This window comes from Budorcas taxicolor, chromosome 6 (assembly GCF_023091745.1).
Source record: "Budorcas taxicolor isolate Tak-1 chromosome 6, Takin1.1, whole genome shotgun sequence".
Taxonomy (NCBI): domain Eukaryota; kingdom Metazoa; phylum Chordata; class Mammalia; order Artiodactyla; family Bovidae; genus Budorcas; species Budorcas taxicolor.
The window spans coordinates 100,865,915-100,883,719 of NC_068915.1; the positions used below are offsets into that span (position 1 = coordinate 100,865,915).

At 33.1% G+C, this 17,805-nt stretch overlaps 1 protein-coding gene across 1 annotated transcript in view; it reads right to left on the minus strand.

Annotated features, from left to right (window-relative positions):
* The window catches only part of MAPK10 (mitogen-activated protein kinase 10), a 189,198-nt gene that overhangs the window by 72,412 nt on the left and 98,981 nt on the right, over positions 1-17,805 (minus strand). Inside the window, exons 7-8 of the mRNA XM_052641892.1 lie at positions 13,691-13,762; positions 1,006-1,188 (exon numbers count right to left, since the gene is read on the minus strand). Of these exons, the coding sequence (XP_052497852.1) occupies positions 1,006-1,188; positions 13,691-13,762 (255 nt within the window). The remainder of the gene's footprint in view (positions 1-1,005; positions 1,189-13,690; positions 13,763-17,805) is intronic.

Here is a 17,805-nt window from a genome sequence, read left to right on the forward strand (position 1 = left end):
TTGACCAATTATTCAATTAATCCTCCCAATGATCCTATAAGATAGACATTTCTTGCTTTAGTTTGTTAAAGAAGATACAAAAAGATTAGATAACTCGCCCAGGTTCACACAGATTTTAAGGGATAGGATTCCTTCCCCCAGCAAAGGAAAAAAATCAGATTTGCTTCATATCTCCAATTTCTGAAATGTCATAAGTTAGAATAAGAATTAAAATATTACTTATACTTCATACCTTGCCAAATTTATTCTATGTCTTGAATCCTATAAAGAAGCCGTTATGATCCCCATTTTGTGGGTAAGAAATTAAGATTCATTACTAAAGTTCATAATGGCAGACACAGTAGTAGAAAAAATTACTTATTAATGAAAGTCTTTATGTTGAAAACAAAATGTGAAAGTAAAAATCTCATTTGTCACTCTAAAATAAAAAACGGTTAAGCATTTAGTAAAATACAAATAAAACTCAAACATCTATAGTTTCAAGATTTTACAATGAAAATCTTATGTTGAAAATATTTTCCAGAATATAAAAATAACTGGAACAATTGCTTCAATGTCTATATAATGTTGTTCTTTTAGCATTAACATTGCAAAGTAATTTTAGGTTCTAAATATGTGAATAGTTAACCCATACCACTGTCACACACTTTATTACTAGTCTTCTCTCTAGATATCCAGAAAATTTTAAAATCCTTGATTACGCTCCCTTTGTAATGAGGATCTTTTAAAAATACCTCTTCTTAAATTAAGGTTGTTGTTCAGTTGCTAAGTCGTGTTCGACTCTTTGCGACCTCATGGATTGCAGCATGCCAGGTTTTCCTATCCTTAACTATCTCCCTAAGTTTGCTCAAACTCCTGTCTATTGAGTCAGTGATGCCATCCAACCATCTCATCCCCTGTCTCCTCCTTCTCCTCCTGCGCTCAATTTTCCCAGCACTGGGAGAAGTGTGTCTATGGTCTGCATCACCCACGTGGGGTTTCTGAAGTTATCCCTGAAGGGCTTACCTTTGAGTTTATTGTGCTCAGAGTCCGCTGGGAAGAGGGAATCTGGAAAGAGCTTGGGGAAGGTGAGTCCTGCATACTTGGGCCGATTCTCCACATAGTTTCTTACGGTGGGTTGCAATTTCTTCATGAACTCTGGACATGGTGTTCCTAGTTGCTCAATAACCTTATTCCACTGGTCAATATCTGAGAATTGAATAGTTAAGGGCAAAAACAAGTGCAGGACACCAGCTCTTGCCTTTCACTAGTTGGGAGACTAACTGCTTCTCAGAACTCTGAACAGTCGATAACACAAAAGAAGTTCTAAAAAACAACAACGGACAAACATATAAAATCAAATTGTCAGGCAGTGAATCCTCTTGGAATTTTAAATTCACTTTGAGAACACATACACTTTTGAGGAATTAGCATTACTTAACAAAATATGATATCATGAAAGAGTCTTTGGGTTGTGTCAATGGAAAGGTATTTAAATAACACAAGAATTTCTTTTTTTGAGTTAAACTTCTATATAGCCATGTAGTTTGGAAGAGAAAAATTATAATGACATATAATAATATTATCATGAAATTATTCCATTTATTTTCTAAAAATGACAGATGAATAAATATTTTATAAGATTCATCTATATTTTTCTTAAATTCTTTATAAGATTCTTTTTTCCTCTTGTTCTCTACAAAATGGGAAATTTCCTCATCTGTTAATTTTTTCAACTCATGCACATTACAAATAGAATCAGTATGATAATAACTTATTAACTCTTCATCAAAGACTTAAAAGATTCTGTTTATCAAAGCAGTTGCAGTTTCATACCCATTTTCTTACTTCTGATAATAGTGCCTTATATCCTGAATATTGTAATATTCAATGAAATATGAAGGTAAACATAGGATGTTCAATTCAAGACAGATTTCATCCAAATGCCTGTGTTTCAAAAGCATGTTAAACATGGGGAATTTTATAAGAAAAGCATTACCTCTCTATGAAAACTAATACTTCCAAAACTGGGGGTCTTTGACATGCACACCCACTGACTGAGATTTTTTTTTTTCATCTTTCATAGATATTTGATATGTTAGAGCTTGGGAACAATAAATACCACGCATGAAAACTCTGAATAGTCAACTGGAAGAAGTTGATTTCAAATAGATTTCCATGCCATGTGTCAATGAAAGACAGAGGCCTTAGAAATTCTCAAATCCAATACCATAGGCAGTGTTGTCTCCAATGTTGCTAATTCTATAACTCTATCTTTAGTGTAAAGTTAATTCATTTCTGCTAATGCAATTTGTGACAGTTCAGGGAATGTTACTATAATATTATTTAATTAAGATTTGTAAAATCGTTGCCCCTAGTTTTTCTATAGCATTGGACTAAAAATGATGGACAGTCCTGACAAAATTAACTATATTTAACAAAAATAAATATATAATACAATGTAGATAGGTGACTGAACAAAGGTAAAACCATGCTAATTTGCAAATGCTCTTCTATTTATTTCTCTTATAATCTACTGAATAAAATTTAAATTATATATCCTCTCAGTTACTAAGATGAAAAAATGTATGATTGTGTAATATCAAGAAATGAAATAAGAGTGGGGAAAACTGAAGAATATTCCTTTACAAAATGACAGAAATAACTAAACAAGAACATCTCTCAATAAAAATTCATCTCAGTTACCATGTATATGAGAATATATAGTAGTAAATGAGAATCATTAGGAATAAAGTAAAAAAATGCAAAAGATTAGAGTTAAAAGTTATTCAGACAAAAACTTATGTTAGTACTATTGATAATAGGTAAGCTAGATTTACTTAGATATATTTTAAATAGAAAACATTAATACAGTTAAATAAACCTCAATGCTTACACTGTAAATTATGAAAAGAGATCTACTTTTTAATACTGTTCAGTTATCACGTCCTAACAAGACATAATTTAATCAGTGATCAAACTTCCGGAGAGTTCTAAAGATTTGATCAGGGCAGAGAAGTTATCAGATTTTCTGTAAAGGAATCTTCTAACAAAGTTAGCAAAATACTCCCAATACACTAGTATAATTATATTTAGCTACAGTATGGTGGCTCAGATGGTAAATAATTTGCCTATAATGCAGGAGGCCCAGGTTTGATCTGTGGGTAAGAAGATCCCCTGGAGAAGGGAATGGCTACCCACTCTGGTATTCTTACCTGGAGAATTACACAAACAGAAGAGCCTGACAGGTTACAGTCCATGGGGTCACAAAGAGTCAGACACTACTGAGTAACAAACACTTGATACAGTTATTTAATTAAAAAGTGAATTGCTTTTATTCTTTCATATGGAAACATAGAGGATGTAATTTCTGCCTTGCTATCCTTGTCATTTAGCTATTTACATTAATTAAGATAAAGGCATATTGTGAAATTTTAAATACTATCTACACATTATATAATAAAGAAGGATGATAATGGCAAAAATAAAAATAAATAAATAAAGTAACATTTCCAAAACAATTGCATGGCCTTTTTACAATAAACTTTCAGAAAAAGTGAAAGTCACTTAATCGTGTCTGACATTTTGCAACCCCATGGACGATATAGTCCATGGAATTCTCCAGGTCAGAATACTGGAGTGGATAGCCGTTCCCTTCTCCAGAGGATCTTCCCAACCCAGGGATTGAACCCATGTCTCCCACGTTGCAGGCAGATTCTTTACCAGCCGAGCCACCAGGGAAGTTTAAGGAGAGTCAAACGTCCTGGAATTAATTAAACAAGAACTATTAAAATGTTTATTATTAAAAGTTATAATTAAAGTCTCTAGAAGCATTCAGCACATCTTCCTATGTTAGATTGCTCTTTAGATGAAATACTGTTATGGTCCTTGATGTAATGGTTTACCAAAAAGAAACACTAATCTTTATTATTGGCAATGAAATACTTGATTGTTCTAACTGTAAATATGTGGTATAGTGATCTTTAAAAGTGTGTGCCCTTTATTTTAACCAATCCATTTCAAGCTCTTTCTTCCCCAAAACATGACTAGTACATTTAAGCACTAAGTACATGTTTTACAGGTGTTCACAGGGTTACATCATTAACAACTATGTGTTTAGTTAACCATGTGAGTTTTCTCTATAATCATAATTAAACAAATACAACCCAATACTATGTGGTTGTATTTGTACTATGTGGTTGTATTTGTACTATGTGGTTGTATTTGTACTATGTGGTTGTTAACTAAGCAACTATGTGCTTAGTTGTACATTAACCACATAGTTGTACATTAACAACTATGTGCTTAGTTGTACATTAACCACATAGTTGTACATTAACAACTATGTGGTTGTATTTGTACTATGTGGTTGTATTTGTACTATGTGGTTGTTAACTAAGCAACTATGTGCTTAGTTGTACATTAACAACTATGTGCTTAGTTAACCATGTGAGTTTTCTCTATAATCATAATTAAACAAATACAACCCAATACTAGAAATAGTAATCCAGGTCTTGTCCCAAGGATTTCAATAGAAAAAAGACCAAGTCTGGAACTGATGTAGTAAATATTACTTTAATTTTGCCATAAAATTGATCGTAAGTTTGTCACAGGCAATCCCTCTTAAAGAATGCCTCTGAAACTGCTTTCTTAATCTATTAGGCCAACTTACTCACGTAAAACAACTAATTTTATTAATACTTAAATAGAAAATAAGGTGATATATTTTAAAAGAACTTTTTAATCATCAGATTTCCACAATGATTATACTTTTAAAAATACAGAAAATATTAACTAGGTTTTTATGATTATGTGTTAATTTAAAATAGTAAATATTTTTTAAAAGAATGACCAAAAAACTTTTGTAAAACAATTTCTGTTTTAGGACACTAATAGATCATCATTTTTCTACTATGTGAGTACCTATAGATTCCAGCATGTGCAGTCATCAAAAAAGCAAAACATATATATTTTTGATCTACTAGTTCAGAAATCATCATACAACATAATTATCAAATGTATTTAATAAAAATTTTCAAATGTCATCTAGTAGGAATTATTTGACAATATTCTCATCTAGTTCTAAATTCACTACACTAAAAAGTTTGTTTTTTTAAATAGAGTACGATAAGATAATGTACAACTATTGACTACTACTAATGTCTTCAATAAGTAGTATTGTAATAGATGAAAGAAACAAAGTATGGATTGTAAAAGTGATTATTTGAAATCCTAAGTTTGGAAATCATTCCAGCTAATTTTTGTCAGTTAGCCAAGAACTTACATTTAATGTCCTTCTTTTACATTAACTTCCTTGGTTGAGAAACTTTCTGAAATATGTAACAAACTGCCTTGAGCCTAATGTATGAATAATGCCTTAATATTTTCTGAAAATTTGGGGTCATAATTTATACCATGTACATTTAAGCTTTCAGAGGCTACCAAGTGGGATCAAGTGGCTTCCCTGGTGACTCAAATGGTAAAGCATCTGCCTGCAATGCGGGAGACCCGGGTTCAATCCCTGGTCTGGGAAGATCCCCTGGAGAAGGAAACGGCAGCCCACTCCAGCACCCTTGGCTGGAAAATCCCATGGACAGAGGAGGCTGGTAGGTCCATGGGGTCCATGGGGTCACAAAAAGTCAGATGTGACTTAATGACTTCACTTTTTCTTTCAAGTGGGATCATAAAGAGTTGTTAGTAGCTTCATTCTTCTATGCCCTTTGAATTATTTTATCTCCATTTTGTTTTTCCATTGATTACTTTTTCTTATGATGAATATGGTTTCCAGAGTTGACATCTTTGTGAATTCAGATTTGCTTTTTACTCTGCTCTAAGCCTTATATTCAGTATTCTGTGCAAAAATGTTGACATCTCTTCACAACCTAAAGAATATCAGTGTCTGTCCCCAAATTCTTAACTATGTTTTTAAAGATAATATTGTATAAGAGTACTGTCTTTAGAAAAGTTCCAGGAGTGACTACTTTTTCTTGCAAGACAAGCAGCTACCTGGTTGGCACTGTGTTGTGTATTATTGGGTGGCTTTATGTTAGCCCTTCAACGAATGTGCATTAGGGGGTGGAGGTATGCATGCCACGTGTTAGGCATCATGATAAAAAACTGCAGCTTCCAAACTGAATATTCATAACTTAGGGAACTTTTAAAAATATAGATCACTCCCCTCTCCCCATTGATCTACAAGATTCTGAATGCATATGTTTGAGATGATATCATTAAGAAACATCACAGTAATTGCAATCCAGGTGGCCCCTGGTATATTTGAGAAATACTGACAATATCTTGTGAAAAAGTAAGTCCAGATCTAAGAATAAAGTACTAACCTGTTTCAGTTTTATGACACAGATTAGTTTAGGGTCAATTTCACCAAAATATTATTCCACACCTTTTGCTATGGAAAACTTAGGGGTTGTTCACATGGAAACATGACAAGGAAAGAAAAATCCTAATATTTGTTCCCTTTCCGCATGTCACTTTCCCGAAAAGACCATGAGAAATTATGACATGTGTCACACATAGCTCTATGCAGGGAAAAAGGGGTTCTCCTCATGAACACCTATAGAAGGACTGGAATTACATGTTGCCATCATAAAAATGCAGGTTGATATCATGTTATATGGAGTGCTATTCATAGGAAGCATAAAAGCTATTCAACATAAGTTCAAACTATTTTACTATTTTTCAGTAATTACTCCATAATTTTCTATGATAAAATTTTTCTCAAAGAACTCTCACTTCTGAGGACATTGTAAAATTCAGGCTAGAAATATATCTATATTCATATGACAAAGGTCTGGATTCAGATTTTCATGGTTCTGTCTTGAGTTTTTTGTTACTTTAAAGACATTTTTACTTTTTTTCATTTGAAAAGTGTTATTTTCATCTTGATAGTCCCCCTCAAATTCTAGAAATATGAATAAGTGACAATGAAAAATTATAACTAACATCTGTTTTCATTATAAATGAGCACAGGAAGGGGAAATATTATAAGCTAATAACACTTTGAAAAAGTCAAAGCTGACAGTTTGATTAAAAGGCTATTTGTCAATCACTGGAAGCTGATTGCTCATGGAATACTGTGGAACAAGAAATATCCAGAGGCTGATATTTGAAGCATGATATATATGCATTTCAGCATAATCTATTTCATCTAATAAATCTATTTATCATTGTAATCTATATTTATTTACAAAGCAAAAAATATTGAAGAGACATTTCACATATAAGCAAATTCAATATATGTTAATATGTATCACAATGTAGAATTTTCATTAAACTATTGAGGGTTAATCCTTAGGGCTACTCATTTGTACAGGTCCCTTGCAAAATTCTATGCCTAGTTTTGTATTTGTAATATTAATTTTTTCTTTACGTAACAGCTTCCTCCAACTGCATTATATTCTGGCCTCATGAAGACTAGATCTGACTCTACCTGCATTTTGAAACTGAAAGATGTCTTGGAAATCATTTAAATTGACATCTGTATTTTATAGCTGAAAAATGTTGAGATGTTTTAAAATTGGTAAGTAAGATGACTTTAAGCAAAGTAGCTGATACAAACAGCTCCCAACACTAAAAGAAATACAAAATTCTATTTAACAGTTTGGTAACTCTCTACTCTGTTCTGTGAAAACCTCTCTGAAAGATTACACTCATTTCTGGATATAACACTATGTAAGAAAAAGGTTTAGAAGGGACAATGAAGTTTATATGAGGTAAAGAAAATATGCTATATGAGGCATACTTGACAAAACCTTTTATGTTTCAATTCAAAAAGAAAGGAGAAAATCCCTGCCTCCTCCATCCTAGCACTTTGATCCCTCTTTTCCCTTAGTTGTTAACACCCTCTAGTATACCATGCCTTTTACTTTAAATTTCATGATGACAAGGATTTTTATCAGTTTTCTTTACATGTATATCCCTAGGTATAAGCACATAGAAAGTGCTCAAAATATTTGTTGAATAAATAAATGTCTATTTTATGTTCAATTAGAGTTTTTCAAGGAGATAACTTGAAGAATAGGGAGATAAAGTATTCAAAGAAACAACAATTGAGAAATTCCAGGAATTGGAGAAAGGTTGAAATTTAAGTAACAAAGGGAATTCTGAGAGGTAAATAAAAAGAAATTGAGACCTAGTTACTTGGGAGAGAAACAGCAACTAACCAAAGATCAAGAAAAAAAATTCCTAAATGAAAGAAGGGATAAAAGACAGAGTATGTGCAAAGATGACTATCACACTGACAGCTAATTATTCAACATTAATATTAAAAAGAAAAAGCCAGTGGAAAAACACTTCTAAAATGCTGAAAGAAATAACTCTCAATCTAAAATTCTATATCCAACAAAACTATCTTTCTAGTAGGGAATACAATCAGAAAACAGCTTTATCATCAAAGACTTCTAAAGAACTTCTAAAGGATGTACTTCAGAAGGAAAGAAAATAATTCCAAAGTAAATGGTCAAATTGCAAGAAATACTGATAAGCCAAGAAAATTATAATCATAAGGGTAAATCTAAACAAACTCTTTACATAACCAAATGATAATGTCAATTTATGAGGTTCAAAGAAAAAAACTAAAATACTGAGCATAGATAGCATATTTAAATTGGTACAGTAATGATCTAAATTATTAGTATGTGGTAGGATCCTTGTGTATTCAGGAGAGAGATAAAAATTATCTGAATTAAAACAGAAATTCTCCACAAACTGAACTATAGATTCAATACAATTCCAAAATAAATGCAAATAGGGATCATTTTATAGAAGTTAGCAAGCCAATTCTAAAATATTTGAGGAAAAGCAATGGCTCATTAATAGCTAAGGTACTTCAGAAGAAGACAAAGAAGGAAGATATTTATCTTATCTGATATGTGTGTAGTATACACTTGTATTCATTAAGAAAGGGTAGTTGTGGTATAGAGATAGACAAAAAAAAAAAAAACACCTCATAATGAAACAGAATACAGAGCCAAGAATCTAACACCCTTTCCCCCTAAATGTGAAAACTTATGACAAAGACAGCATTATAGAACAATGAAGAAAGAATTAGCTATTCTTCCTCAGTCAGTAACTGGAAATGAAATTCCTCTTTCACACCATACACAAAAATCATTTCCAAGTGAACTAGAAGCTTAAATATAAAAGATTAAACTTTAAAATATTCACACCAAAACTAAAAGAAAATATAATGCATCAAAGGATTCTTAAGAATGACATATAAATAAATGAACTATAAAAAAGCAAATTTCAAAATCAATATAAAATAAAATGGCAAAATATTCTAAATAAGGGAAAGCATATTTTCAACACATAAAATAGACAAAGGTACCACAATAAATAAAGAATTCTTACAAATTAGTTTTTAAAAATTAAAAAAAATTTGTAGTAGAAAACAAAAGATATATAACCAGGAGGAAATACTAATGGCCAGTAAATAGGAAAAATGCTTGCAAAGAAAATATAAATAAAAGCTCCAGTGAATAGGATTTTACATCCAAGAGATTGCTAACAACTTTAGAAACAAATCTGATGATATCAAGAGTGGGTTTGGTGTGGAGTAGACAGTTATTTATATATATATATACTGTTACTCTGGAAATCAATCTGATGTTATCAACACACAGTCAAGCTTAAAATGAGCACACCTATGAGTTCTGGTGTGACTTCCCAGATGGTTCAGTGGTAAAGAATCCACCTGCCAAGTAGGAGACTCAGGTTCAATTCCTGGGTGGAAAAGATCGCCTGGAGAAGGAAATGGCAATCTACTCTTATTGCTGCTGGGAAATCCTACAGAGCGGCATGGTACATGGCTCAGCAACTAAAAAACAATGATCCCAGGCATTCATCATTAAGGATCTTGTCCATGTGCTCCTAGAAACATATATTCATTGTTTATAAAAGTAAAAACAAAAACTCAATATATTCCAAAGTCTATTTATAGACAGACAGATTTATTGTATTAATAGAACATTCATATACAGGACTGCTATACAGCAATGAAAATGAATGAACTATTTCTGATGTATCAACATGGATAAATCTTAAAAATATAATGCTAACTTCAAAAAAAGCTTGCTGTCCAAAAAAAAAGCAAGTCACGAAATAATAATAGCACAATATGTAAAATGGATAAAATTAAATGGAAGGAAAGTTATGACCAACCTAGACAGCTTATTAAAAAGCAGAGACATTACTTTGCCAACAAAGGTCTGTCTAGTCAAGGCTATGGTTTTTCCTGTGGTCATGTATGGATGTGAGAGTTGGACTGTGAAGAAAGCTGAGAGCCGAAGAATTGATGCTTTTGAACTGTGGTGTTGGAGAAGACTCTTGAGAGTCCCTTGGACTGCAAGGAGATCCAACCAGTCCATCCTAAAGGAGATCAATCCTGGGTGTTCATTGGAAAGACTGATGCTAAAGCTGAAACTCCAATACTCTGGCCACCTCATGTGAAGAGTTGACTCATTGCAAAAGACCCTGATCTTTTGGGAGGGATTGGGGGCAGGAGGAGAAGGGGATGACAGAGGATAAAATGGCTGGATGGCATCACCGACTTGATGGACGTGAGTCTGCGTGAACTCCAGGAACTGGTGATGGACAGGGAGGCCTGGCATGCTGTGGTTCATGGGGTTGCAGAGTTGGACAAGACTGAACAACTGAACTGAACTGAAATGATATGTTGTTTAGGGATAAATATGTATGTGATAAAAATATAAGGAAAGTCCAAGAGATTTTAAAAACATGCCTTTAGGAATGGGGTGACCTCTGGGGAAGAGAGGATATAACTGACCAGGAGCACACACAAAAAGTTCATAGGTATTGATAATGTTCTAGTTTTATAACCTGAGTGGTAATATATGTGTGTTCATTTTATTGATCTTTTCAAAAGCTATGAATTTAATAGTCTTCTAATTCACTTGCATAATATATCTTGTAATTTCAAAGTAAAAGTGTCTGCCAGGGTGAAGTTCATTAGGAGACCTCCTAATAGAAAAGTATCTCAGTAGTTGAATTCTGATTTTTCTGTAGAAAGTTAAATATGTTTGATTTGAATAAAAATTTAATTAAAATATATCAAAATACAGCTACTAATAAAGGGTTTTCCTGGTGACTCAGACAGTAAAAAATCCACCTCCAATGCAGGAAACCTGGGTTCAATCCCTGGGCTGAGAAGATCCCCTAGAGAAGGATATGGCAACACACTGCAGTATTCTTGCCTGGAAAATCCCATGGACAGCGGAGCCTGGTGGGCTACAGTTCATGGGGTCGCAAAAAATCAGGCACGACTATGTGACTAAGCACACAACACAAAAATATAGCTATGAATAAAGTAGCATAAAAATGCATTAAATTTTAAGAACTGCTTTTGGTTATCTAAATTTCTCAAGGCTTAAAATAATGTGAATTTGTTTAGGTATAAAAAATAAAGGGTATAAGACCATATTTTTAAGTTTTATTGTTATTTTATATATTAAGAAGACATGTATAGCTCATATTGCACTGACTTTTATCAATCATTTATTTTGAGAATGTCTTCATATAAATGATATGTTAAATAAAAATAATATGACTGCTTACAATGTATTGTATAGATGTATACTACACATACTATATATCTAGTAGATTAAATATAATTTTATTGCCACTTTCAGATGTCATGTTTAATAATAGGGCATTTCAAAAAATAAGTAATCTGTCTTGTATTTTAAGAGTTTAACATTATAATAATGAGTGTTCATAATTTGTTTGCCTGAAAAATTCTGATTTGAAATTACCAACATGTTTAAAATTATGAAAAGACCACATCTGACATTCAGAGGAGATGCTTTAGTTAATAATTACCATTTGCCTTTCCCAAAATTTACAAATATATCCCTATACAAGAGCTCCATAAATAACCAAAAATAAAAATACCAAGCTCAAGTATTGAAAGGACAGTCTGAGACTTTTTAACATTAGCAGCAACCCAAAGGTTTACTTATAAGGGATTTTGGTATCAAGTTAAGAAATGATAACCAAGCAACTTAAAAAAAAAGTGGATTTTAAGAAATGTTCATCTGTTTTAATAACTCAGTTGTGGAAATCTGATTTGATTTTCTTTAATAAAAATCATAAGAAAAGTAATGAAAATTAATCATTTTAATTTATAGGTGGCAAATAATTCATTTCAATCATCAATTATTCAAGCAAAATGAACTTCTAAAATATCAAAGAGTACAAAGTTGAGTCTGTTTTTATCAAATGTCTAAAAATTAGGCATTAACTGTTTCATATTCACGTTCAAAGTCCAAATTCAAGTTTATTATCCACAGGGTATCAGAGAAATCTTGTTTTTTTTTTTCAATCTGAAGGAATTCAGTTTTTATCATGCTAACATACTTTTAAAGAGTATTAACATAAACATGAATGTGGTAAATTTATAGATACTATTTAGCAAAATGTATACGCAGAAGACAATTCTGCAAAACAGGCATAAATTTTTTAGAAATAAATGTGTGTCATATAAAACTAAAAAAATATTTTTAGTAAGAATAGAGTTAAAAGTAGTGTAGTTTTATTTTTAACTAAATTAAACATTTCATGTTAGGCTTCTTATCCACAAAAACTGAGTGCCTAATTCAGTCAGTTTGTAAATTTGTCCACTAATACAGAGAATATATGCATGCAACTTAATATATGTTACATATTAATCTTCAAAGTAAATGGCTAATTACATGGTTAGGCTACAATTTTATTAATTAGATTTACTTTATACATTAAAACCCCATTATTATAGGCTCAATTTTGTTTTTGAATGGTGATCATTAATGATCATTTTATCTTTAGTATGATAATGACATAATATTTTTGTGACATAATATTTTTTGAGTAGGATACTTAACTGACTAAATAAAATAAGTTATTACAAACCCATACACTAAATCACACTCTCCATATTTTTTTAATACTGCAAAGCCTATAGAACATTTACATGCTAATTATTAGCTGCTTAAGAGATCACTTTTACTTAACCAAGTGATATACATTTGTTTTCTTTGATATTTCATATAATCATTATTAATTAATGAGGTTTTAATCATTGTACTTGTTGATAAGGTGGAGAGAATAAAAGCAGTAATGGAGTTATTATTCCTAGACATTAAGGAAATGAGAAAAATTATTTTAGAAGATCATTTTTAAAAGGAAATTCATATGAATGTTCTCTGAATATGTGTTAATAATAAACTGATTGCATTTATGAGTGAACATAAATTTAACTGATAAAAGATTTCCATGCCAAATGAATATTTCTTATGGTATAAAAGCATAAATCTTTAGTCTAAAACTTAAAGATTTTGTCATTTATTATCTATCTATGGATATAACTGACACAACTGAGTGACTAACACTTTCACAACAAAAAACAGTAAAACCTAATAGAGTATATTATTGTTATTAGCTTCATAAGACTGAATTAAGGCAGATCTTTTGATAGTAATTGAATGTTTCATATGTGTTACAATATTATCTACATACAATCTTGCTAGGAGACAAGGTTACTCTACCATGATGCCAGCTGGTAAATATTTAACATTGGAGTTTCATAGAACCCCTCTAAGGGCAGTGAGGATATACCATCAATAGTATTATACTGGAGACCTAATGGAATTGATTGAAAACATTACCCATAGAGACCCCTGGCTTCTAAGAAGGATACGATCAGTGCCAGGAAACAGCACTGCACCTTTTATCATTTCTCCCATGATGCACCCTACTGACCACATGTCAACTGAAAACAAAAATGAAATGAAGATAAACAAGAAGACAGGAATAGAACAGCAAATAAACAAAAACACTTCACTACCCAGGCCTTGGAGCAATGGTCTGACCTTTTGCTGACTGGATAACAGCGCTTTAAAACACTTAAGAGTGCTTTAAAACAGTGGGGTGGGAAGAACACAAGAATGTCAGGGCCCTTTCTGCTATGCAGCTGAACTAACCATGCCATTCAATGCCACCTAATGTATGATAATATTACTTTGCAATTATAATGCAATGATTAATTTAGGTTCTGATTTAAAAGGTCTGATTTGCATTCATCTCCTAGAATCCTACTGATTTGTATTGTAAATTATTCTAGATTGTGTTAATGTGGGAAACATGCAAATTGGTTTCTCTTTCATTCTTTTGTATACCATACTTGGAGAAAGAAAAAAAAGAAAGATTGAGCTGCCTGCAACCTCAGAAGAAAGGGTTTCTTTTATAAAACACACTTACTGTTATTTATAAATATGAATAAATTTCCGGAAGTGAAATGCCAGTTCAACAATGAGTGTTTTTGAATAGGCTGGTTCAGTTTCATTGACTCCCACCAAAGAAATATGTTTTTAAACAGGAAGGTTTGTCTTAGTCTCATAAAAACAATTGCTTTCTAACTGTCCTTGGTTACTCACGTGTTCCTACTGAAAACTCAGAAAGAAAGATAGGTCATTCTTATGAGGAAAATTAACCTGGAAGAATAAGGGAAGTTGAGGGGGAACAAATAGGGAAAGACATTAAGATAGCACACTAGAATTTTGCTCCACTTATTCTTCCAATTATATATTGTAATTTGGCAGTGACCTTACAGATTTCCTCGAGATTCTTTCCCAGGTGAAGGTCTCACTCAGGTTAAATGCAAAGTTTGACCAAATACCTAAACAGAGTTATCACTGCAAAGAAACGGTTATGGCTATGAAGGTGACAAGCATACCCAGAGAAGCAAATTTGTCTTGCTTCCATTTTAGGAAAGCAAGTGACATGCAAAAAGATCAGGAAAAGATAGAGCAAACAGTTGTGCATCCCTTTATTATTAATACATTTAGAATTCAAGATAATATGTCTCACAAGAGGTTGGTATTGTGAGCACTTTGATTAAAGGGCAAAAAAATTCTCTTAAACAAAATTTGCTTTTGAATTGCAAATATTCTTATCATCAAAGTGACCAGTCTAAGTTGTTATTTACCATGTATCTATTTTTTAGAGATATTGTGGGAGAGATAGATTTTTTTTAAAAAAAGAGATAGAGCTAAAGGCTCAGTAAGCAAGGTTTTCTCTTGCCTGCATCAATTTAAACATTTGGAAAAAGGTTATTTCTGCCCCAAACCTATCTGCTAGTTAAAAACCATCTATTTCTTTATTTATGTAATGAAAAAATGTCTCTTTTATGTTATCTCTGGCAGATATTCATTTTTTTTTCTGCTGCAGAACCAGTGCCATTGCTTTCTAACCGTATGTGTGTGTGTTAGTCACTTGGTCATGTACAACTTTTCGTGATCCCATGGTCTGTAGCCTGCCAGGCTCCTCTGTCCATGGGATTCTCCAGGCAAGAATACCGGAGTGGGTTGCCATTTCCTCCTCCAGCAGATCTTCCTGACCCAGGAATCAAACTCAGATCTTCTGTGTTGTGTCTGTCTGAGCCACCAGGGAAGCCTTCTAAATGTATCAACTTGGCCAAGTTACTGACTCTCTCTTTTCATCCTCTAAAACATGGATGGCATTTATCATGTAAAAATTTTTTGACTTAAAAGGATTATGCCTGGTAAAGATCCTTCCATATTGACTGGCATATAGTAAGTTGTCAATAAATGTTTGTTATGTATCATGTATTATATATATATTAGAATTAAATATACATAGAGAAGGCTTATTCATTTAATATTTATATACTATTATACTATATCTTATATTAATATCATAATTAAGAAATTTTTCCAATGAGGGAAGTATACCACTCACTGGGCAATCCTTTTCACTGTTGAAACCACTTTGAAAGGCACTCCACGTATTAAATCACAGTTGACTCCATGGAATTTCTCTCCATTATCTAAATCGGAATTATCTTGTTCTCTAATACAAATAATAATCTTAAAATAGAATCTGTGACCCCTGACCACTCTTGCAAAACTGACAAATTTTCCTCTTTCAGACTAGAATCCCTTGTGTTTTCTTCTCCCTCACCTAACGCTGTTAAACAGCAACGATAGTACCAACAGATGCCCTACAGGAAGTCTCAGTCCTGGGGTTACTTCAGTCTCACTTGGCTCTAGATAGTTGTTGGTTTAATAACTACTGTGTCTCCCAGTTCTCACTTATGCGGCTCTGCAGGATACAGATATTCTAAAGTAAAAGCAGAACATTTTTGGAAATATATCTTCATGATAGAAGCTACATAGACTTAATAGATCACAAAGCCTTTGTGTGAAAATAATGCAGAGATACAAACTCAAGATCTGAACTCCTGATGAAAATACTGAATTCCACTTGCTTTATTTAATGTACCTTTTCGGAGTTATAATACCCTGGAAACCTCTCCAAATTCCAGTTTCCATTTAACTTTCCTCACAATTCACTATTCCTATAGACTCTCCATGCTTATGCCACAGAAATGCTAAGCCTTGGCCTTTTGGCTAAGATCAAGTGGTGGCTCAGACAGAAAGCGTCTGTCTGCAATGTGGGAGACCTGAGTTCGATCCCTGGGTCAGGAAGTTCCCTGGAGAAGGAAACGGCAACCCACTCCAGTACTCTTGCCTAGAAAGTCCCATGGACGGAGGAGCCTGGTGTCCATGGGGTTGCAAAGAGTTGGACACGACTGAGCGATTTCACTTTTTTTTTTTTTTTTATGGCTGGCCTGGAAACTAAATTGGTAAAGAATCTACCTGCAATGCAGGAGACCACCTGCAAGGCAGCAGACCCAGGTTCAGGGATCAATCCCTGGGTCAGGAAGATCCCTGGAAGAGGAAATGGCAACCGACTCTAGTATTCTTGTCTGGGAAATCCCATGGACAGAGGAGCCTGGTGGGTTAGAGTACGTGGGGTTGCAAGAGTCGGCCGTGGCTTAATGACTAAACCACCACCACCATTACAAATTACAAAAGGGGAGTAGATGCATATGAGTTTATATAGATTTTTATTACTCAAGACAGGATGAAATTTCAAGAGAATGTCATTGCAACAGCCACCAGCGAGGGATTTTATTAATTAGTCATCATAACTAAAACAAGAAATAGGGAATAAAAGAATTTGGTACTAGATCTTTTTAAATCCTTTGGGGATGAGGGGTGATAGCCCTCCCTCAACTAATACATCTATATGCTTATCAAGATAAGACTGGATTATTTTATGAAAATTTCAAGATATTCCAATGAATACCGACTGTGCATAGACCTTAGAAGAAACTGGCAAATTCAATCACAGTTGGAAACTGGATTTTGTTGCTCTCTGAGACAGTCTGATATGGTATGTGAGTCTCCATAAGATTTTTGTACACTAATGCCATCCAGGCAGAATTCTAGTTCCTTCCATGATTCTGATCATTACCTTCCTCTCATCATCAGTATTTCCAGAGAAAGCAGATTCATTTGCAATTGTGGCACACAGAAACTGATTTACTTTCCTTAAAAGGAATGTTTAGTAAGTTTTGATGTTACTAAAATATGGTTATCAGTTTTCTAAGGGAGAAAATCTCACGTGTATCATTTGTCAGGCATTAGATTATGCTAAATTATCATTTTTCTACTCTAGTCAAGAGATAGAAATAAAATAATATAGGTCATAACAGTTTAAATCTAAATTGTTGTTGTTGTTTAATCATGTCTGATTCTTTTGTGACCCCATGGGCTGTAGCCTGTCAGGCTCCTCTGTCCATAGGCTTTCCCAGGCAAGAATACTGGCGTGGGTTTCCATTTCCTTCTCAAGGGGATCTTCCTGACCTGGGGATCAAATCTGCATCTCCTGCATTTGCAGGCAATTCTTTACCACTGATCTACCAGGGAAGCCTCTAGTGAAGAAAAT